The sequence below is a fragment of the Filobasidium floriforme genome (genome assembly GCF_021052385.1).
Source record: "Filobasidium floriforme strain CBS 6241 chromosome Unknown HD553scaffold_18, whole genome shotgun sequence".
In the NCBI taxonomy this organism is placed as follows: Eukaryota; Fungi; Basidiomycota; class Tremellomycetes; order Filobasidiales; family Filobasidiaceae; genus Filobasidium; species Filobasidium floriforme.
In genome coordinates, this window is record NW_025763639.1 from 492,545 (window position 1) to 513,795 (window position 21,251).

At 53.9% G+C, this 21,251-nt stretch overlaps 7 protein-coding genes across 7 annotated transcripts; 3 read left to right on the plus strand and 4 right to left on the minus strand.

Moving 5' to 3' along the window:
- Positions 1-764: 764 nt before the first annotated feature.
- HD553DRAFT_315651 (uncharacterized protein) lies at positions 765-4,143 on the minus strand. The gene is made up of 4 exons (XM_046180518.1): positions 3,957-4,143; positions 3,447-3,815; positions 1,783-3,364; positions 765-1,716 (listed from the first exon to the last, which is right to left on the minus strand). The coding sequence occupies exons 1-4, from the start codon at positions 4,110-4,112 to the stop codon at positions 890-892; spliced, it is 2,934 nt and encodes a 977-aa protein (XP_046034753.1). The 5' UTR covers positions 4,113-4,143; the 3' UTR covers positions 765-889.
- A 415-nt stretch (positions 4,144-4,558) lies between these two features.
- On the minus strand, positions 4,559-5,419 carry HD553DRAFT_315653 (uncharacterized protein). The gene is made up of 2 exons (XM_046180519.1): positions 5,090-5,419; positions 4,559-5,008 (listed from the first exon to the last, which is right to left on the minus strand). The coding sequence occupies exons 1-2, from the start codon at positions 5,366-5,368 to the stop codon at positions 4,868-4,870; spliced, it is 420 nt and encodes a 139-aa protein (XP_046034754.1). The 5' UTR covers positions 5,369-5,419; the 3' UTR covers positions 4,559-4,867.
- Positions 5,420-5,679: 260 nt separating this feature from the next.
- Positions 5,680-8,677, plus strand: HD553DRAFT_298834 (uncharacterized protein). Its single transcript, XM_046178591.1, has 6 exons — positions 5,680-5,752; positions 5,823-5,933; positions 6,017-7,312; positions 7,417-7,544; positions 7,612-7,839; positions 7,908-8,677. Exons 1-6 carry the CDS (start codon positions 5,734-5,736, stop codon positions 8,541-8,543), a joined length of 2,418 nt encoding a protein of 805 aa, XP_046034755.1. The 5' UTR covers positions 5,680-5,733; the 3' UTR covers positions 8,544-8,677.
- Positions 8,678-9,706: 1,029 nt separating this feature from the next.
- HD553DRAFT_82857 (uncharacterized protein) lies at positions 9,707-13,980 on the plus strand. Its single transcript, XM_046184523.1, has 5 exons — positions 9,707-10,265; positions 10,337-10,513; positions 10,580-10,652; positions 10,714-10,852; positions 10,920-13,980. Exons 1-5 carry the CDS (start codon positions 10,158-10,160, stop codon positions 13,819-13,821), a joined length of 3,399 nt encoding a protein of 1,132 aa, XP_046034756.1. The 5' UTR covers positions 9,707-10,157; the 3' UTR covers positions 13,822-13,980.
- Positions 13,981-14,011: 31 nt separating this feature from the next.
- HD553DRAFT_82947 (uncharacterized protein) lies at positions 14,012-15,482 on the plus strand. The gene is made up of 7 exons (XM_046184524.1): positions 14,012-14,154; positions 14,227-14,242; positions 14,331-14,432; positions 14,498-14,734; positions 14,799-15,167; positions 15,250-15,326; positions 15,389-15,482. Coding segments are annotated over exons 1-7 (819 nt in total). The 5' UTR covers positions 14,012-14,152; the 3' UTR covers positions 15,405-15,482.
- HD553DRAFT_82979 (uncharacterized protein) lies at positions 15,379-17,667 on the minus strand. Its single transcript, XM_046184525.1, has 4 exons — positions 17,589-17,667; positions 16,497-17,514; positions 16,028-16,430; positions 15,379-15,956 (listed from the first exon to the last, which is right to left on the minus strand). The coding sequence occupies exons 2-4, from the start codon at positions 17,494-17,496 to the stop codon at positions 15,560-15,562; spliced, it is 1,800 nt and encodes a 599-aa protein (XP_046034758.1). The 5' UTR covers positions 17,497-17,514; positions 17,589-17,667; the 3' UTR covers positions 15,379-15,559.
- A 788-nt stretch (positions 17,668-18,455) lies between these two features.
- HD553DRAFT_274950 (P-loop containing nucleoside triphosphate hydrolase protein) lies at positions 18,456-21,042 on the minus strand (the record flags this gene model as incomplete). Its single annotated transcript, XM_046177883.1, has 6 exons — positions 18,456-19,130; positions 19,198-19,317; positions 19,387-19,949; positions 20,028-20,182; positions 20,244-20,382; positions 20,445-21,042. 6 exons carry the CDS (start codon positions 21,040-21,042, stop codon positions 18,456-18,458), a joined length of 2,250 nt encoding a protein of 749 aa, XP_046034759.1.
- Between the last annotated feature and the right edge of the window lie 209 nt (positions 21,043-21,251).

Genomic DNA, 21,251 nt, shown 5'->3' on the forward strand with positions numbered 1-21,251 from the left:
TCACACGAAAGGGTCAACGTCAGCTTGTGCTTCACTTCCCACCAGATGCCAGCGTGATACAATTCTAAGTCACAGGATTACTCCCTGTACTTAGTTAAGAATTGACCCAATAGCCGAGCCCTTCGACAGCCATTCATCGCTCAGCCAACCAGTCCCATGTCATAAAGAAGACTGTACGGTGTAAAAGAGCAATACGACTAGCTTTGTATGATACTGGACACGAATGAATGCAGGGCGCCTTGTCGGGAGACGGAATACGATACATGTTATCCACTTGTAGTAATGAAGGATTGTAGCCTCGCTCTTGGCAAAACTTCAGGGCCTATTCAAGTCGGTGAGCTTTGTCTATGCCAAGCTGGGGCTTGAATAGACAGTCTCCATCACTGAGCGCATTAACCGGGCGGCTATCCTCCCGTTGTGAGAAAGGAACGGTAAGACGTCAGCAATGATACTGCCCAGCCTTTGGATGAAGAGTTAATTGAACGACCAATGCACATGTATTCACCTTTACTCGAGACGCAGATTGAGCCAAGTGTTCCGGATTTCCCTGATGCTGCTTAGCATTCCCAAACCAGGAGGTGCACTGCAGGTTGCAGTTCTTGCGCCTCCATCCGGTGACTAATTGGAATATCAATCCGGGCAAGTGAGTAAAGGTGAGAAGTCAAAACTCCGCGACTTCTGAAAAAGTCTTGCACATATGGGACCCTGATGTCAAGGTCTTCCTGGCTGGCAAAGGCAGCAAACTTGTAGGTCACGATTCCGTCTAAGACATCCGAACAATATATTAAGCGCATGATAAGAAATACAACCGATTCGCACAGCCGGTCTTCAGCAGAAAAGAACTTCGTACTCTACATTAACTATATGCCTTGTCTGGGCGATAAGAAGTTCAGCCTGTCCTGTCTTGACGATGAGGGGGTATGAAACCAGGAGCACCCGCCTTGACACCGGCCGAATGTTCGTCTTCTTCCTCTTCACTCAGAGTTCCCATCGCTTCCAGCGCTGGGCCTGGATCAACTGAAAACCCGCCGTACCCCTTGTCTCTATAGCTTGCGCTCGGCTGGGGCGGACCGCGACCCTGACTACGGGCCACGTCCTGTCTCATCGACGCAGTGCCAATAGTGATGTTCGATACCGAAGCAGATACCGAAACATCCTGTCGATCGCCAGACTGGTCGCCGGCGGCCCGCTTAATCGAAGAGTTATCCGAATCGGACGACCCCGCACGTCGCATGGCATTTTTGAGCGGAGGTACGAGCATGCCTTTGCGGTCAACCAGACTTGTCTTGGGCTCGAGCTCTTTCGGCACACCGCTCTCTTTTGGCATCACGATACGGACCGGCATCGAGGTGGCGAACAAGCTCGTCTTGTTCTCGTCAACATCTTCGTCATCGCTCGAGTCGTCATTCCGGTCTCGCGTTCGTCTCGACGTAGAAGGCGAGAGGAACGACCTGTTTGTCGTCTGACCCAGAGCTTGCCATAGCTTCTGTGTATCGTTTCTCCAAGCGGATCTATGCGATGGCGCATCGGCTGCCATCAACTGGATCAGTTTCTTTTCCACTAGCTGCGTGTTCTCCTTCATCGTCCTGTTCTTATCTTGTCGGGCTGGCGAAGAGGATGCCTCGGTCGCCTCGGCATCGTCGATCAACGATGTGGCGAATGAGGATGGAATCTCTGGCCTGGGCGCGTCGTGATCTTCGAAATCAAAGACGGCATCTAGGTCCGTAATAGGTGAGGGTTCAGCGTCGAAGATCTATATCGCTCGGACGATTCAGGCCTTACCATCTGGACCCGAAACTAAACCGGAATCCTCCGGCTCGTCAATCCCTGCACGTTCTCTCTGCATCTCCTCTTGATCGCTCCTCGCCTGATCATCCTTTACCACGACGGCCTCCTCAAACTTGACCTTCTTCCTGGTAGACCCTGAACCTTCACCCTCTTCCTTCTGATCCGCGTCGCCCCCACTCTTGGCTCCACCCATAGCAGAACGCCTGGTGCTAGACGTGTTGGACAATCGCCTCATGGTCTCTGGGCTGGACGAGCTGAGATGCTTGACGTTTCTCGGTCGGGGTGTTCGTTCTTCTTCGGGGACCATGAACGACGGCCTCCTACCCCTGGGCGGCATGTCCTTTTCCCCGCTGCCTTGTCTTTCCGGTTCTCTAACGGGCAAATCTTCATCCGATCTTTGATCCTTGTACGAACTAGCCGCGCTGACCTGACTGCTCTCCGCAAACGGATGGAGCGCGATGTCCCCCTCGCCTCCCTCCCGAACGTCTTCCTCGCGCTCGAGAACCCGGTCCAGCTTGCTCGGACTAGGGTCCTTCATGGCTGGATCATCAGCCTCGACATCAAGGTCTGTATCGAGCGGGTTGTGGTATCGATTCCCCTTGCGTCCGAGCGAATGGTGCATCTCAGAAGTGACAGCTCGGGACCCTCCACCCACGGACGACCCGTGTCCGAACCTCTCGTCCATATGCGAGATCCTGAGACTCGAGACGACATCGAGATCGACACCAGATTTTGCTCCTCTATGAAATGGAGTCGTGATTGGGTTACTGTTAAAAGACGAACCGCCGATAGGCTCTACTTTCTGGAACGAGTGATCGACGACTTGAGGGGACTTCATGGGCGATCGGCCTGGGCGAGGCGTGGTGTCGTTTCCGGTCCCCGAGGGCGTTGGTGCAGCGATTCCAGCTTGTTGTTGCTGTTGCCCTTGGTGCGGGAAATAGCTTACCGACAGCGAAGCGGACAAGAGGGAAGAACCGTAACCCGTCTGCGCTACCGAAGCCCTGATGGGCATCCTCGAAGCGGTTCCCTTGCCCGGAACATCGAGAGCCGAGCCAGACATCGGTGTCGCGATAGACGGTGCTCCGAACGACTCTTTCGCAGGTCGTTCGGTACTCATCGACCTTGTCCTCGCCGCCCCGTCCATACCCTGACTGACGCTCGGCCGGGACCTAGCATCTTGTTCCTTTTCTTCTCCCCTGAGCGCGACTCCTCGCATACGACAAGCCTTCTCATAGCTCTTGTAGAGGATCTCACATTCTCCTCTCGCCCGCCTTTGAACGGAAGCTACTTGCTTCCTCTTCCGGGTGACGAATTCGAGGATCTCCTTGTCGACCTCTTCCCGGACCCTTCTGATCTTGTCCGTGGCGACGTCAGACAGCTTCATAAAGTATGGGTCGGAGGGAGTGAATGGAGGCGGGAGGAAGAATGGGTCCGCGAGCGGGGAAAGGAGGGTGGTGAAATGGGGTGGGGTGGGAAGGTTGGGAGGAGCACCGTATGACTCCGAATAAGGAAGGTGGGACAGGTCGAATGGATAGAGCAGAGCGTGTTTGGCTTCCGCATCGCTGGGAGGTGGGCCCTATAGGCAAAACAGATATCCACACGTCTTCAGTTCGACTCCACCCAATTCAGACTTGCCCCTCAACGCGCCTCTGACTCACCCTCTTCTCACACAAGACCTCGAGTACGTGGACAATCTTGATCTTGCCCCCACTCGCATCCACCTTGGCCTTGACGACATCCTCATCGCAGACCGTACACACCACTATCCGCTCACCATCCTCTTCCTCGTCCCCTCCGGCTGATCGACTCCCGCGTCTACCTCGACTAGCACTACTACCCAATACGTCCGCTTCTCCCACCCGGACATTGTCTCTGTCCCGGTCCGTCGACCCTTGCTGGCCTTGTTTAGGGAAGTCGTTGGATACCCGCCTCACCCGGGGAGCTGAACCGCTTGTGGAATCTCGGCGCCGAGATTGTCGTTGATGATAAGCCGGGGTCCGGCGGTATGCAGTGAGTTCTTCCCGGATCTGAAAGAACGGGAATACGCACACGACATGAATGCGATCAACGGAAGCATGAAGTAGGAAGATTGAATCAGCTTTACGCAGCCTGACACTTCCCATCTCTCCCAAGGCGACAAAGGTTTTTGCAATCCTTGTGATACTGACGATATACACTCCCGTCCCATGACCGTCAGACGACCCATGGTCCTCGGTCAAGACCGAGACGTTCCCGCACCTACACCTCGTCTGTACACGATCCGCCGGCGGTGGACTCGGCTGGGTTGCCGTGGGATCAGGAGGTGGTTTGGTGGATGTACTCATGGTCGCGAGTGGAAGTTAGAGTGGTGCCTGGGCAGGCTGGCATACGAATTCGATGGTGAATGTGTTGATTGTATATGGGTCATATGCGCTGAGAGGTGTGACGTCGAGGTCATCGCGCGGAATCAAACAGACGAGGTCGAGGAACGTCAGACAAACGACCATGAGTCTATGCGGGATTCTGCAACTTTGCACACACACGTCTGCTACATGTGCCGCACGAGAACGAAGTAGACTAGCAAGAGAGCAGGAGACTGGTTCCCATCATATAGGTCCCTGACCGCTTCGGATCGCTTGCTGCCGACATGATCGCAGACAAGCACAATTTGACGGCTCATGAAGAATTGGTCGCCTATCGACAGGCTATCTGTCAATGGGCTACCCACACGAAGGCTGTAGGGCTTTTCGGGCTAGGTGCGCTAGGGAGGGCCGCTTTCGCACTAAGAACTACCGGTGTGTATTCGATCGATATTCGAATTCTTGGTGGTGATACATAGAGGTCAAACCCTCTTGCTTCCTGGTCGGTCCAGGCGCCTTCCGTCCTGCATGTTGACGTAGACAAGTTGTACGAGGAAGAAGTAAGATAGAGTAGAAGCCATGTCTCAAGTTCGCACGGCTCCGTGACCCGCCTTCAGGGCGCCCGCTCTGTCCTGGCGTTTCGACCGCCCGTTGCCCGAAGTCCTTCCATCCATCGCACCGCTTCACTTCCCCTTGCCATCCATATTCTGTATCCTACATCCGATCCCCTCATAGCACCCCTATCGTCTCGTTCCCATTCCCAATGAGAACACCGAGTTTGTCGACGGTGCCGAAGGATCTCGTAGTCCGTGTAACCGGGTGAAGAGGTCTGCGCGGAGTTGTTTCCCGAATGGGGTAAAGTTGTTGGGCGATTGTGAGAGCTATAGACCAGGACGATTCATAGGCGGAGGTTATCAGTATATACGATTCCGATCCGATGTCAGCCACACGGCAAGACCTACCAGAGCACCCTCGACCCCACCCGCCTTGTCGAAACTCTTCACATCCCTCGCTCGCATCTTGATCCCCTTCAAAACGCCCCTCCCGTATTTATCCCTATGCGCACATTCAAGGACCCTGACAGGCTGGTCGATCCGGTGAGTGTTGGTTATCCACGTTCGGCGGGTCTTGTGCAGGGATTTGGGGACGTTGTTACCGGTGGATGTTGAGGGGAGGTTGAGGATCGGAGGGAGGGTCTTTCGGAGGGAGAGGAGGGATGGGCGGGGTGCGATGGATGGCATATCGAAGAAACTACTATTGAAGCGATTTGTGGATGATACTGGTTGCTGGGCGTGATGATGGAAAGACCCTCTCCAACATTGTGAAATCATGAAATCACAACGATCAAGTTCGACCTCGAGGTTCACTGAACCAAGAAACGCGGACATCATGCAAACAGATCGTGAGGGATGTAGAAACATGATCAAGTCCGTGTTTAGCTTACGTAACGCTAACGCTGCATCCGCGGAAATTTCGATCAGCCAGAGGAGTCTCGGCGAGCACCGTGAATGTCTGGGGAACTTCAGCCAAAGTGGGTCAATTGCCTCGCAACGTCTTCCTGGATCCTACCTCCTTATAGCTCTCTGACCAGGACAATAAATCAAAGATGGGCGGAATCCGTAAAAGTCAGTATGACCCCTTATTTGACCGTCCCGTCGGTGGTGCTCAGCTAAACCTCGTTGAAACTCCTTACAGAGACCTCCAAGAGGGGTACCACCTTCCAGCGATCCAAGATCGTGAAAAAGGCCGCAGAGACCAGGAAGAAGAACAACAGGGATAACAGGAAGAACGAGACGTGGAAGTCGAGTGAGTCGAGTGACGCCTTTCCACCCTGTGGAACAAGCTGATCTGACGGTATGATGTATGACTGACTGTGTTTCTCGCTGCAGAGAAACCGACCGACCCTGGTATTCCCAACTCTTTCCCCTTCAAGGACCAGATCTTGGCCGAGCTCGCCCAGGCCAAATTAGCCGCTCAGGAGGAAAAGGAGAGGAGACGTTTGGCTCAGAAGGAAGCTGCCAAGGAGGCCAAGGCGTTGATCAACTCGGCGCAGGCTCTCGGAGAGGACGAAGATGAAGATGATGAAGACGAGGAGGATGACGAGGAAGATGATGAGATGGAAGGCGAGGACCAGGAGGAGGATGCCGAGGAACGACGTCTGAGGCGCAAGATCGACCGAGAGGTGGACGAGGACGAGTACCTGGAGAACCCTGGTGTCCTGCCCGTCTACGGTAAAAAGCCTGTCAACCCCGTTGGAGCCACGTCGGACAAGAAGAAAGGCAAACAAGTCGAGGTGGAGGAAGAAGAGGAGGAGGATATCCCGGACTTGGTGGATACCGAGCTGCCGACCATTCAAGCTGCTCTGGATCGATCGGATGTTGTCGTTGAGGTCTTGGATGCGAGGGATCCGATCGGATTCCGAAGCACCTTCTTGGAGAACCTCGTCCTTATTCAACCTGAACCCACTGTCGAGTCTGGATCAAAGTCCAGCAAGAAATCAAAGACTGCACCGAAACCTGCTGGATGGAAAAAGGACAAGCTGGTCGTCCTATTGAACAAGATTGACCTCGTCCCTAAGGAGACCGCCGAAGCCTGGTTGAAATTCCTCCGATCCTCCTTCGAATCTCATGGCGACAACGTCAAGGTCGTCCTCTTCAAGGCTTCTTTCGTCGAGACCCCGATCAAACCGGGGATGACCGTCTACGGGACTGACAAGCAGGGTAAACTCCCTCCTCGAACGATCCCTTCGGCGATCCCCGTTGGCAAGGAGACCCTGTTGTCCATCCTCTCGGCTTGGCAGACGGAGAAGTACAAGTCCGACGAATCGTCGTTGAACGTCGTCTTCCTCGGTCAACCGAACGTCGGGAAATCTGCTGTGATCAACACGCTACTAGGACGACCGAGACTGGCTACGGCAGGAACGATTCCTGTTTCGGGGCTTGCGGCGCCTACAACCAAGGTTCCTGCCGAGTTGGGTGTCAAGGTCGGAGAGAACGAAGTGAGGTTGATCGATACGCCAGGGTGGGAGTTTAATCCCCCCGACGTCGAGGGCGAGGACGAGGAGATGGACATGGGTGAGGAGGAAGACGATGAGAAGTGGGCGATTCTGGAGGGGACGGTTGCCAGGGACATGTTGACGAGGAATTTGGGGAGGATCGACAAGGTCAAGGATGCTTTGCCATTGGGTGAGTGAAGAGGACCCGGGAACTTTGCCTGTTCCCTTCTAAACAATGTAGGAATGTAAAAAAACAAGGCTGATTTTTTCGGTCGTTGCTTCTATCATTCTCAGTCAAGCAGATTGTCAACCGTGCCAACCCGCAGGACCTGATGTTGGCCTACAACATCCCTCACTTTGCTGCTGGTGATATCGAGACTTTCTTGATCAGTGTCGCACGAGCGCAGGGCAGGATCAGGAAGGTAAGCATCGGCCAAGGGTAGTCTCTGCTTCGAAGCCTTGCTGATTCTTTTGTGCGACCGCAAACAGCATGGAGACGCCGATGTAGAAGCCGCTGCCAAGACGGTTCTTCGGGACTGGGCACACAACCTCTTCCCTTACTACACCTTGCCTACAAAATCCGAGATCGAGAAAAGCAAGGCAGAGATCAGCGAATCGGATAGGAAGGCCTTGGACCTGTTGAAGCCGAGGCAGGAGTTGAAGAAGGTTGGCAAGGGTCTGATCAGGCTCAAGGTGCCCGAGGTGGATGAGCGGGTGGTGAGTGGAATTTCGTGTGGCTAGAAACGCATTTGATACACGCATGCTGACCGATAACATCTATGCAGCTCATCCTGGACGAAGAGATGATTCAGGACGATGACGAGTCGAGTGAGGGCGAGCTGGACATCGACGAGCTCGACTTCGAGGACGGTGACCTGGAAGAGTCGGGTGAAGAGGTCATCTTTGACGAGGACAACGCACCGAGCGAGTCGGAACCCGAGGTCGAAGTGGTTGCCTCGAAAAAGCTCGACCGCAAGAGAAAGCGAAAGTCATCCCTTGGACCTGCTGCCGCACCCGTACTCAGCAAAAAGCTCAAGACGGTGCAGTTCTCCAACGACGAGCCAGAGCCAGAGGTCAAGAGGGTCGAGGTCAAGGTCGTCGCCAGTGGCAAGCTGAAGCGAAAGGGTGGGGATGATGACGACGTTTCAAGGGATGGCAAGAAAGTCAGGCGGGACGAGGTCGGCAAGGCCGTCGCTGATGCCGTCGAAGCCGTCCTACCTGCAAAGCGGGAGATCAAGGGATCCCTGAAAAAGTCTGCTGGCAAGACGAACGGGGTCAAGGAGGTCGAGGTGGTCGCTGTGAAGCCTGCCAAAACCAAGAAGGCCGACAAGGCCTCTGCTGCTGCTCCTGTGAACGGCAAGAAGTCAACGACGACCAAATCGACCGAGGCTGACAAGCCATTCGACTTTAACGCGTTATGATCCGGATTCAACTAGACCACTCTTTGTCCTCGCTCTCATACCCGGGGTTTCTCGCCTGGTTCCCTATCATTGTGCATACATCTGTATTGTAATACCATTTACATTGTTCGAGCGACACTGAATAGGTCTCCCCACCTGAGCGTCGTCTGACGTTTTCTTGATGCGCGTCGCCCTTTCGCTTAGCCGAGCATTTCGAGCTGAGCGGACGATCGACCATTCAACCTGCTATACTGCTATACTGCAACTATAGCCTGCGGTATAACCTCGCCTTCTTCCTCTAACTACACCATCCGTCACGACACTAGCGAAACCTCGCAGTTTGATATAGAGTTTGAGACGAGACCTTTTTACCGACGCTTCTCGGTCCGCCCCACGCTTTCACACGTCGGAGATCAACGCTTCTTCGCTGAACTCGGCGACCAGGAAGGCCAACATAGGATAGTCGAAGCTACTTCATATCGCTCGCTTTCCGGGAAGGACCACGGGTCATCGCTCCACCAGAAGCTCAACACAAGAGGCATGTTCACATATTGACTCAAGTACGATGTCCCGGGAGTGGTTGTCTTCGTAAGCTGTTCGCACGCAAATTCGATCCAGCTTCTTACTAATATTCGACGCATCATTTCAGAGGAGCTAAAGGAATCTTGAATAGAGCCGGGCTAGACATGGAGAGGAATGCAGTACGGGACAGGCAAGAGAAGCAAAAGCGACGTCAATCGGATTCTGAAGAGTGGGTATTTATGTTCGTCCAGGACTTTTCGTTGCACTGATGCAGGTGGCCCTGTAGTGAAATTGCATTAAAGCCAAAGCCAGCTCGGCGAACGGAATTCAAAGCCACACCGATCAGACCGCCGACTGTAAGCTTTAGTGTTCTAAGCCTTGACATACTATTCTTACGCGAACACACCTGCATATAGCAAGCTCCTCCAGTGCCTTCGAATCTACCCATCGCTGTACCGTCAAATCCACCTCGAGCTGCCAAAGGCAATGCTTCGCCCTATGTACCAAGTCATATGACATCGAGCCGTCCTCTAGCGGTTTCGAAAGCTGGCCACGGGCAGCCTCAGCGCCAAGCTCACAATACTTTCTCGCCAATGCCTTCCGAATTGTTCCACGGAAACGAAACTAGCAAGCATTGGAAGCAGGAGAGGCAGCAGGAGCGAGCTCGCCAGGACCCGCCTCCGCAGCAGCAGCATCAGACGAGGACTGCCTCGAGGCCAGATAGTTTCGTGCCGAAGGGTCCGCCATTATCGCCTTCACCACCACCTGTTGCTGGACCGTCGAGACCTCCAGCGGTCGCCAAGCAGCCTACTGGTGTGAACAGGAAGAGTAACCAGAAGATCCGCGAGCCCCCCGTGACGATAGTGCTGTCGTCCTCGGATGAAGATGAAGAAACGCCGGAACGTGAAGAACAGCCGATGCCCAACGCTCAGCGTCCCAGCGCAGCAGCAAAACATGGCGATCGTCAATCTGCACTGCCGGCGGTTCCCAGCGATCAGAACAGTCTAACGGCTAATAATCTACGACATTATGAAATGCCCAGGGGCGCGGACAGCTCCAAGCGGAAACGTCCATCTCATAGCAGCTCGGTCACTCCGCAAGTGAACGGTCCGGATGAAATCGAAGATTTTGAGGATGGTCACGACTATGATGTCATTCACTTACCACCGCCGCCGCCAAAGTCGAACGCCACCAAAAGAGCTCGAATGCAGGACAAAAACGGTAAATCTAGCGTAAGTCAATGTACGAATTGATCGTCCTGAAGGCTATCGTATCTCATGCTTGTACTCTAGGTGACCGCCCCATCTCAGAAGAAGAGGGATCCAGGTTGGCTCGGCCCTGTGGTAGAATACAAGGTCAATGGACAGAACCTTGCCATTCCAGGAAATGGCAAGGACTTATATTTGGAACAGCAAGGAATCAGGCATTGTGACATACTCTTCCCATGGGCGAACGTTATTATTATTTTCGTGAGTAATATGTTTCAGTCAACAATCGATACATCCCTCCCCTGACTTTCAGTTTTGGTCAAGCAGACGCCGTCCGGTATAGGTGATGTGATCTCTGAGGAGTATAACCTCGGTCTGGTGGTCCAGAAAGCAAATACGGGTATGTGAAACCAGATGCATAGACGATTCCGGTTCCCCTCTAAACATGGCCTATCTATTAGGTAGTGATATTCACAGCTATTGCTACAAGCTTCATGGGCGGGATCTCTCTGGAGCTGAACGCAATAGGATCGTTAAGCTGTTTCTACAGATACAACAAGCCAAGAGTAATGGCATTTCGCAACAACGCATAACCGCCAAGTGAGTCTCCCGCGGGCTCTTTAAGTGGTCGATTGACCGTAGTTTGATTATCCTCTACTATATACAGCTCAAACATCGCATACTGGACGAAGGAATCAGCACAAAATTTCAGGGAAGCTGTTGCTGAGCCGGGCAAGAGACCAACCCAGCAGACATTGCCTTTCACCCGCGAGACGGACGGTTCTTCGAAACAACCTGCGGAGCGCCCTCGACCCAAACAGAAGGATCGCATGCAGAGTACAGCACCCGCTTCCGCAGAGGGTATACGGCGTAGCAGTCGCTCTGCCGTGGTCGAACAGAGAACCGATCGCGAGATCGCCTTGCGATCGATGCCTCCAAAACCTCGAAACCCAGACAGGGTCCTGTTTCACTGGCCGCCTACCGGGCGTACCGAACTAGTGATCACGAAAGGAGACTATCATCGTCTCTATGACGACGAATTTCTGAATGACACTCTCATCGACTTTGGATTACGCTACGTCGTCGATTCCCGACTCTCATCAAACCCTACCGAGACGAAATCAGCAGATGGTTACACAGGCTTAGGCCAGTTGCGACCTGAAGATGTATTTGTATTCAACCCCTTCTTCTACAAGAAGCTATCGGATAAGACGCGGAGTCGTGAGAAAGTCTCGCCTGATCCATACCCCGAATGGTCGGCCTATGAGTCGGTGAAAAAGTGGACAAACAAGGTGGACATCTTTTCAAAAAAGTTCATCATTGTGCCTGTCAACGAGAACCTACATTGGTACATGGCGGTGATCTACAACCCTGCGATTCTACTTGGCGATGCTCGATATTTGAAGGGTTCCACTCCGCCATTGGATGATGCCTCCGGCCGGCCTCTCACCCGGTCGCTTGGCAGAGAAGAGGAAGCCCAGGATATAGCGAGCGTTGAGCAGGCTATGACCAATGGCGAGAAGCTGCCTTCGCCCGCAGCGCGATCCTTGTCCATCGGTCCCGTAGCCACGGCGATAGCGTGCGACAGCAACGTGCTCTCGCCCGACTCACAGCCACGTCTGCCAGCAGGTGATACGATCGAGGTACAAGGTCGCAACGCTCGAGCGAGCGGATCTGTCGCGAGGAATGAAGCACCCAGGTCAATTGAACACATTATCTGCCCCCCGTCTGTCGGACAACCGGAACAAGCGGAACCTCTGGACTCCGCGCTCAGTCCACGTTCATTGGAACCTGGTGAAGGTCCCGGATCTCCTATCGAGATTGACGGGGTTGACCGTACCAACCTTGAGAAGCGGGGCTTGATCATGACTTTCGATTCCTTGGGTTCAATCCACCCAGGAGTTGGCTTCGCTCTCAACCGGTGGTTAGTTTACGAAGCGAGGGACAAGAAGAATGTCGAGCTGTCGTGGAAGCCGAGAGCGCAGAAACCGCTGCCTTACAAGGCAGTCAGCGTACCCCCGCAAAGGAATTTCAGTGATTGCGGCGTTTACTGCTTACATTTCATGGAAGTTCTCCTGGGCGATCCAGAAGGAATGATGAATTTCATCTACATGTCCATGCTGAAGAGGGACCAGCTGGACGGGCAAGTTCTAGACGACTACAAGACCCGGTGGCAAGGTGAAGACGCGCTGGTGGGACGCAGGAAGTGGCGAGAGATCATCACCGAGCTGGCTGGACCTTCAAGCAGCCCGGAGGAAAGACCGATAGAATTGAGTTCGCCGTTGCCTAGCGCAAATGGTAGCCAAGAGTCGACGATCGAGGTGCATTCTGCACAAACACCGGCCCAGCCCTTTAGGGAACGTAATGCTGCGAACCCAGACTCTTTCGTACCCAAGACCGCAGAGTCACCTTTGCCGACACGCCCTCTCCCCAAAGGAGGACGCTTACCTCCTGCACTACGACCTTCGGTCGCCCAACCCGAAGTACCTAGTCCCCAGGTTCTTGTCAGCATAGCACCACATCCCCCGCAGCAACCGCCAAATGTCACGCTCGAATACGACGAGCACGGAAACAGCGTGAGCGGATCTACCGTATCCGATGCGGGTGCGACGGCAGCGACCGATTTATCCATTGCTACCGCATCAACGTCCCATATCCGAGATATTCGAAATTTGAGGATAAGCCGAGATGACGATCGCATGGAGGTTGATTCCGATGTCGAGGGAAGCGCAATAAGTATTGCACGAGAGTCGGCTGTGAAAGATGGTAGGATCATGCCCAGCATGATGGAGATTGATGGCGAAGAGGAAGAGGAAGAGGAGGAGGAGGAAGAAATCAAGGAGGAGGAGCGAAAGGAGCGTCAGAGCAAGGACGAAGAGAGTGGTCCGGATATCATCGTGCTGGATGATTCCCAGTCGCAGAGGCACATGCACTCGCCCACGCATGCTCCCGCGCATCTGGACGAAAAGATGAGAGAGCCGGAAAAGGCGAAGCAGCAGAAGACACTCGCTTCCAGAATGGAATCGAGCCCATCCTACAACAAGGGGGCACTGCGGGTCTCAACCACAGTCGAGGTACCTGTACCTTCGTCCATGCTGCAATCAGCCGAGCGATCTTCGATCTCCCTTTCGGAAAACGGACCAACGGAGTTCACAATGGTGGATCCGCGAGCCGGTCAGATAGGATCGCTGTCTAGCTTGGTGAAAAGTACAATGGAGGGAAATCAGCGCGGCAGAGTCGTACCGGCTCTTGACCAGGGCTCGGCTAGCCGTACAGCGTTCACCAAGGAGCGGAAGGTCGATACCGCACCTTCGTCAGCAGGCAAACGCAAGCAGTCCGAGGCAACGGTCGAGGCCGTCCACTCGAGGCCCGTGCGCAGGCAGAAATCGAAACACAAGCGCAACGTTTCCTATCTTCTGAATAGTGACGGTATCGACCAGCAAACCGACACCGGCTCGAAGGATAATGACGGGATCGACCCGAACATGGATGAGCCGGACTTCGAGCTTCTCGGAAGTGGGAGAGAGTCCAGTATCATTCATACCCGGAGCAAGAACTGCAACCCCTGACGATGTATGTTCTGCAATAATGACCTTTTACGACACTAGCACAGCACGACCTTGTAGATGATGATTGTCGGACATGCGCGATCATATAATGTCCGCTTCGATGACCTGAGGTGTCTCTAGACCCCATCATATCCATATGCTATGACCTATATGCGAAGCTCATGTTCCACCGTTCGACCTACTCAAGTGGCGCAAGTCGAGACCTAGAGAGGAGCTCTCCATCGTGCCAACAAGACACGAGTTTTAATCGAGATTCGAAAGCACCTACAAACACGTTGGTTTCGGCTGGCAGCGGTTCGTTAACTAGCATTTACGCTGTGTCAAGTCAATCATGTCAGTATATCAATCGTCATATTATATTTAGCCCTGCTCCGAGCTTATCTGATGCCCATGTGCCCTCGGAAGGTCAAACAAAGTCGTCGTAAGTTGGTCTCGGTGTTCATAGCGTCCGACGATAGGTTTTCCAGAAAGCGAACCTGACAGCAGGCTCACGGTGTGATGTCAACTAGCCATCTCTCTATGCTGGAATCATTGATGATGTCGTAGGGGCGACCAAGGACAGGTTCGAAGAAGAAGGTCTCGATGAAGATGGTGCTCTGTTGCTAAGAAAGGCAAGTCAAATGTCTTGCTTCCAATCGATCGCAACCTAATCTTAGTTGTCTGCTTTATGATACAGCTTTGGGAGGCGAATCTTCGTCTCACCCGGGTGGCTCCGTTCAAAGAGGCCGAGGAGGACGATATCGACCCCAACATGGAAGGTAGCGACTACACACAGGATGAAGGTGGATATGCGATGGCTCAGGAGCAGCAACAGCAGCAACACATGCAGTATGGTGTGGACGCGAACGGGAACGGGCCGTATTATGGGGGACTGAAAGGGGGTGCATCTGCTTTAAGACTCAGGGGTGGACAGGTCAGTCGCCCACAAGCTTGGTCAGCTAACAGTTGTTCATGAATTGTATATCCTGTGACTGCAGATTTCCGAGGATGAGGACGAGGAGTTTGACGAGGAAGGCGATGAAGAGGACGTCAAGCCGTTCAACGCGGACGGCAAGCTGGATGCACAGCAAGTAGCCGAATACAACAAACTCGCAAAACTCGGCGACGATGATACTACGGACGCTGGGTCACCCTCTAGCAGGCCGACCAGAGACGCTCGAGGAGCTCTATTGACACGCAATCCCGAGGTCAAGCCGAATGAGAACGGGATTTACCCCGGGGAAGAGATTATTGGGTCAGATCTCGATGACAGTGACCAGGACGATGACGACGGTCCCTTTGATGACGAGGATGACGAGGAGCAGGATAACTTGGCGAAGGACGTCATGATCTGCGTCTGTGATAAGGTGGGCTTGTTTGGTATGAGCTTTCGATAGACTACTATCGCTGATCAGGGTGGAACGATGCATACAGGTTCAACGTGTAAAGAACAAGTGGAAGGTCACATTCAAGGATGGCTTTATCCGTGCGAACGGGAAAGAATACGTATTTTCTCGATGCACTGGGTAAGCTCCGCAAGGTCTTGGAGTAACCTGGCCAACCAGACCTGACCTGTATTTGATCGCAGTGAATTCGAGTGGTAGTCGATCGCGATTTAATACCCCGCTTCTCGACTACTCGATGACATCGGAAACCCCGCTACATAAATAATCCAAAGTTAATTACAGAACTGTCGTATTGTATCTCGTAAATGTATCATTAGCTATTGTGTCGTCGTCGCATGTCGTGCCGTAAAGAATCAAGTCAAATCTACGTGCTCTATCGATCGTGTTGGTTTCTGCTTCATCATCGCTCGTCTATTTTCCTCTGCCCACTTCAGGTCACTTTTATCGAAATCCCCATTCTCCCCAAATCGCAAGCTTCCGTACGTCCTGCTCTCCACGAGGACTTTCCAGGACATCTCCCGTCGATCCTCTACCTCTTTCGAGACCGGTTGATCGACATGCCAAGCCGTCGGTTTGCCGCCGTACATGTCTTGTTCGATCAGCAAGCGTCCGACTTCGGGGACCATGACGTGTTCAAACCAGTCATCGCGGGAAAGCGGTGAGATATGGTCAGGCGGCGGAAGGATCGCCCGGCTCTGCGTGTGCTTGTCGAGAGCGATGGATATGGCCCGTGTACCGCGTGGTCCGTAGCTGCGAAAAGGCATATACTTGTCAATCAAAAGTTCATTGAACCTCGAAGATGAGACTCGGACGAGACTCACTATCCAGGCAACTTTGTCAAGGACTTTTGAGGCGACCTGGAAGAAGCCCATCGCGGGTCCCTCTTGATCTCTCTTTCACATTGCATAAAGCTGGGATGGTCTCGAGGATGGTCCATGATGGTCAAGATGGCCTTGACAATACTATCTTCGAGGACGCGGTCATGTAGAGACCGGAAGTCGACCGTAGCGGGGTATCCGGCAAGCAGGCCGAGAGGGAATACGACGGTCTCCGCTTGATGTCTGGCGCAATAGTCGATATACTGGTCCCACTGAAGATCAGACCCAGCCTTTCGCTTCGCTTCGGCTATTTTGGCACCGAAATCGATCAGGAACGCTGTAGGGCTGTCGGGTAGAGGCTCCCTGCAGTGTGAGCACTTTTCATTCTTGCTGATGAATTTTCTGCCTAAAAGACGCCACCGAAGAATTCAGCACGGGTACCAAGGAATATGACGGGCGTAAGATTACTAACAATATGCCATAGCCTTTGCGCCTTCGAGTTGTAGTTGCGGTTTCTCTGCGGGTTCCATATCCACCACCTCCTCGTGCGCCATCCCCGGATCCATCTGCGTTTCCATCCCATACCCATTTAATAACGCCCTCGCTTCCGGAGTGATCATCGCATCACAACGCTCCTTCTCTGCCTGTCTCTCCCTCATCCTCGAAGTCGAAGGCAGAGACATGGGGAACTCGTCGACCGCGGGGAAGACGACCGGTTGTACCATCGCTGCAGGCGCTGGGGCAGCTACGGGTGGTTGTACTTTACGCTTCTTCGGTGCAGGTCGCTTCGTTTGAACCGGGGCATCTTCGTCATCTCGTTCTCGTACCGTTTGTTTCCCTCGAAGTGTTCTCCCTCCGCTCCATCTATCGACAGGCGGCTCGGGCGTCACGGAGGGCGAGACCGTGACGGGTTCGACGGGAGGGACCGCCAGGGACCATTGCATCACCGGATCGAGCTCAAATTCAATCAGAGGTCGGCTGCGCACATTCGTCTTTGGTCGTGGTCTGAACCTTTGGGGTTCAATGGGTTCAACGCTCGGATGTCGTTTACCCAAACTCGTAGGGGAAGATGTACTGCCGCTAGCTAATGCTAGTCTGCCGTTGTGTGAGTCCGAAGCACCTTTCGATGGGGATGAAGCTGGACTGGCGTTGAACGTAGGGAGGAGACCATTGGGTTGCAGAGGTTCGGCGTATCTCGCAAGATCGTCTTTACCACGGTTGCGCACTTTCGTAGGAGCGAACATGCTCGTAGAACCCGCCAGAGGAGCAAATTCTGGGGCGATTTCGTGCTCCAGGGCATCTTTGGTCCTTCCAACAGACGTAGGTGATTTCGGCCGACTACTCAGAGCGACGACGCTCGAACAGACCGTCGATCGAGCGGGTTCGCGAGCAGACTCGCACTCGAGCGGAGAAGACTGTGCAGCAGCTCTGGTCCTCCTAGCCGGCGAGGGCGATTGTGGTCCACCGCTCATGGCAACGATGCTCGGAGACTGAGATGATGGTGAAGATAGTAGACATTCAGCCCCTGGAGTATGAAATGGCTCCAGCTTTCTAGCCTTCCTACCAGTGGTAGGCGTCATCAAGTTCAATCCCCTGGTCGGCGAGTTGACCCACGCTGCTGCGACTGAATCACTACGACTGCTGACAGGAGAGCATTCCTCGACAGGGTCGTCGTCCTCGTCGTCATCACTGATCTCGACGACATCGTTGTCACGGCTCGTTCTCAGAGCTGGAGGCAGGATGATGCTACCGTTCGAGCGGATCCCATTGATGATCTCGCTCATCCCGACCCTGTCTTTCTTGCGAGGTGAGATACGTTCGTTGCGGAATCCACTGAATCCATTGCTGGGGACAAGAGGTGGTTGGGTCCGGGGGACGGGAGTGGTACGTCGATTCAGGGAGGTCATGCTGTCCGATACCTCTTGTGCTTCTCCAGCCGTAGCGGCCGATCGCCCCCTCATCGATGATGACCCGGCGAGAATGTCCCACGACCTTGTACCGAACGCAGTCTGTCTGTACCACTATGTGTCGTCTCGGTAGGCTTGAATGTCAAAAAGCGATAGTGAGTTGTTGATGGGATGAAAATATGATGATGATGATATGTCGATATGATCGATATGATCGATGATCGGATGATGGATGATGGATGACAACCTCCTCTTTTGCCTCCGAAGAACATCCGGAGAACATCGCGAGAACGCGACGCGACGCGAAATTAAATGAAATGAGATCCGACAGAGTTCATGTCAAGATGGGGAAAGAGTGCACGAGTATGGGGAGCAAGCAAGGACAATACACAGGCTTCTCTCGAAGCCGTCAAGCGAACCAGAGCGCAAGGTTCTGGCAGCGTCTAACCTGATGTACAAATCAGATGAATCGTTGGATCATGTCCTGCGCCTATTGACCATTTTTTTACGTCGTTCTGAAACAGCTAAGTGGCCAGATCCATCCCATTATCCCGCTGGGCAGTACCCGCCTCGTTATTCTCAGTGGCGGCCGGCTCGACCCCTCCATTCGCAGCCAACCCTTTCCCCTCGGCCCACCGCTTTCCACCCCTCGCAGGCAATCCAGCAAACTTGTTCCTCAACGCCTCGTACTTGCGCTTCTGTTCCCTGCTGACACTAGGAAGCGTCTTCTCCGCCGCCTTGGCGAAATGCTCGACGGTGACCTTGATGTCGGGAGTCTTGGCCGTGGCTTCTCCAGTCGGACGCATCGTGCTCGGATCGATCGACTCGTCGTCATTTTCGAAAGCGCCGGCAGCTTCCAACGCACCCCGGAGGGCGAGTGTAGCGGCTTCACGGACGAGGGAGGACATGTCGGCTCCGCTGAACCCTTCACACTTGTCGCCCGTTACGATCTGGGTGACCTGTTCCCAAGCACCTTCAGCCAAGGGTGTCTTGGCGAGCTGGGTCTTGAGAATCTCGACCCGTTCTTGAGGTGTCGGCAAGTCCACGTAGAGGAGCTTGTCCAGACGACCGGGTCGCACCATGGCAGGGTCGATCATGTCGGGTCGATTGGTAGCCCCGACCACGTAGACCGCCTTTCGCGCATCGAGACCATCGAGTTCGGTGAGGAGCGTGTTGACCACACGAGCCGATGATTCCGACTGAAACAACACAACGCTCATCAGTCTGCTATCACTCGGCATGAGCTACTGCGACTGCGAGACTCACCATGCTATCATCTCGCCTCGGTACCAGCGCGTCCAGCTCGTCGAAAAAGATGACACAAGGCGATGACGCTCGAGCCCGAACGAAGACCTGTCTGACAGCCCTCTCACTCTCTCCAACGTACTGGAAAGACCAACGAAACAGAGAATAAGATATCGACCTGGACTCGCGCACTCGCGCTGAGACCCTCACCTTGTTCAGCAACTCTGGCCCTTTGACACTGATAAAGTTGGCTCGGCTCTCGTTCGCGACCGCCTTGGCCAACAAGGTCTTTCCACACCCCGGCGGACCCCACAATAACACTCCGCTCGGTGCGGTGATACCGACGGCCTTGAAGATCTCGGGTCGTCGGATGGGTTGAACGATGGCCATGTGAAGTTCGTCCCGGACCCCATGGAGAGCGCCGATATCCGCCCATGTGATATCGGGGACGGTAGCGAAACCTTCTCGTTTGGCCGAAGGCTGGACCGTCTTGAGCGCCTGGGTGAAATCGGATGGAATCAAATGAAGAGGCGAAAGCTGGGTGGTGGTCAAGGCTTTCGGATGGTTGATCAAGAAATGGGCGATAGGCGTCTTCTGAATGATTTCTGGAAGACCGTGCAGAGGTCCGTCTGGCCGACGAACTGGCATTTCCCCGATCGCGGCGTCGGTTTGAATCGACGTCTTTTCGTTGACCGCCTTCTTCTCGTCTGCGTCGACATCGATGACCATCATATCCTCTACACCTTCCGTCACCTTGCCCAAAGGCTCTTCTCCTTCCTGGCCGTCGACGACTTCAGATATCGTCGCCTCTTCCGGCTTGTTGTCTTCCGGCAGCTCGAGCTTGCCTTCACCCATCGCTTGAAAGATTCGTTTCACAGCTGCGACTCCTGCTGCCCCGGTCAATGCCGTCAGATCGGCGCCTACATATCCCGGAGTAGCGTGTGCCAGGGCGTGGAAATCGATATTGCCCGCCAATTTTAATGACGAACACAGGACTTTCAGAATCCTAGCAAAGTCTAAGAATCAGCATCGTGTTAGAGGGTAAGAAGGCGAATCTGCAGACTTACTCCTCTCTTGCTTCTGCGCTAGGCACACCCATCTCGATCTCGTGATCGAATCGACCCGCCCGTCTAAGAGCAGGATCGAGACTATCCGGTCGATTTGTAGCGGCAAGCACGATAACCGGATCTGGGTGGTCGGCGAGGTCTACAGATAGAAAGCTCGCAGATTCAGATCCTGCCTACAATGGTTAATCGTGTACAACTCACCATCCAGACACGTCAACAACTGCCCGACGATCCTCTTCTCCATCTCCCTCTGAGCGTTCTCCCGCTTCGGCGTAATAGCGTCCACCTCGTCCAGGAACAAGATGCAAGGAGCGATAGACTTGGCCTCGTCAAACGTCTGTCTGAGGAGTTTCTCGGTATCCCCAGAAAGACTCGAAACCAAGCTAGGTGCCGAGATGGAGATGAATGGGACTTCGAGTTCTCCTGCAAGACAAGTGACAAGCCTGGTCTTGCCTCCTCCTGGTACTCCGTGTAGCAAGACACCTCGAGGTGCTCGAACTCCGGTATGACGGTAGATTTCGGGGTGCAATAGCGGGAGAGCTACCATCTCCAAAAGCTGAGTGATTTGTTCATGTAAGCCTCCTAGTAGCGAGAGCTTGAGGTTGGGAGGAGGGTATTTGATCAGGAGGGATTCACGGGATTGTATCCCGGATGACGGTCCTGATTGGGCATTTGACCGAGAAGAGGATGGGTCGGCGTTCCGTGAAGATCGTGTTCGCTTGGTAGAAGGTTGCGTAGGAGTCAGAGTAGAAGAGTTGTAAGATCTTTTGGCTCCAGTATTTGACGTCGAAGCTTGCATCGGTTCGGTCAGGCTAGCGTTCATCTCCGCTGCTGCCGCTTGCTCCTCCTTGTCCTCGATCTCGTCAACAAGCTTGCTCGAAGCTTTGGAGTTATCATGGTCCACTATGCTGGGTGATCCTCCTCTCGACGTTCCCTTCCGTAACGGTGAGCTGGCTCCAGAACCGCTAGCAGCCGGGGGATTGGCAGAGTTGAGCGAAATTTTGGTCC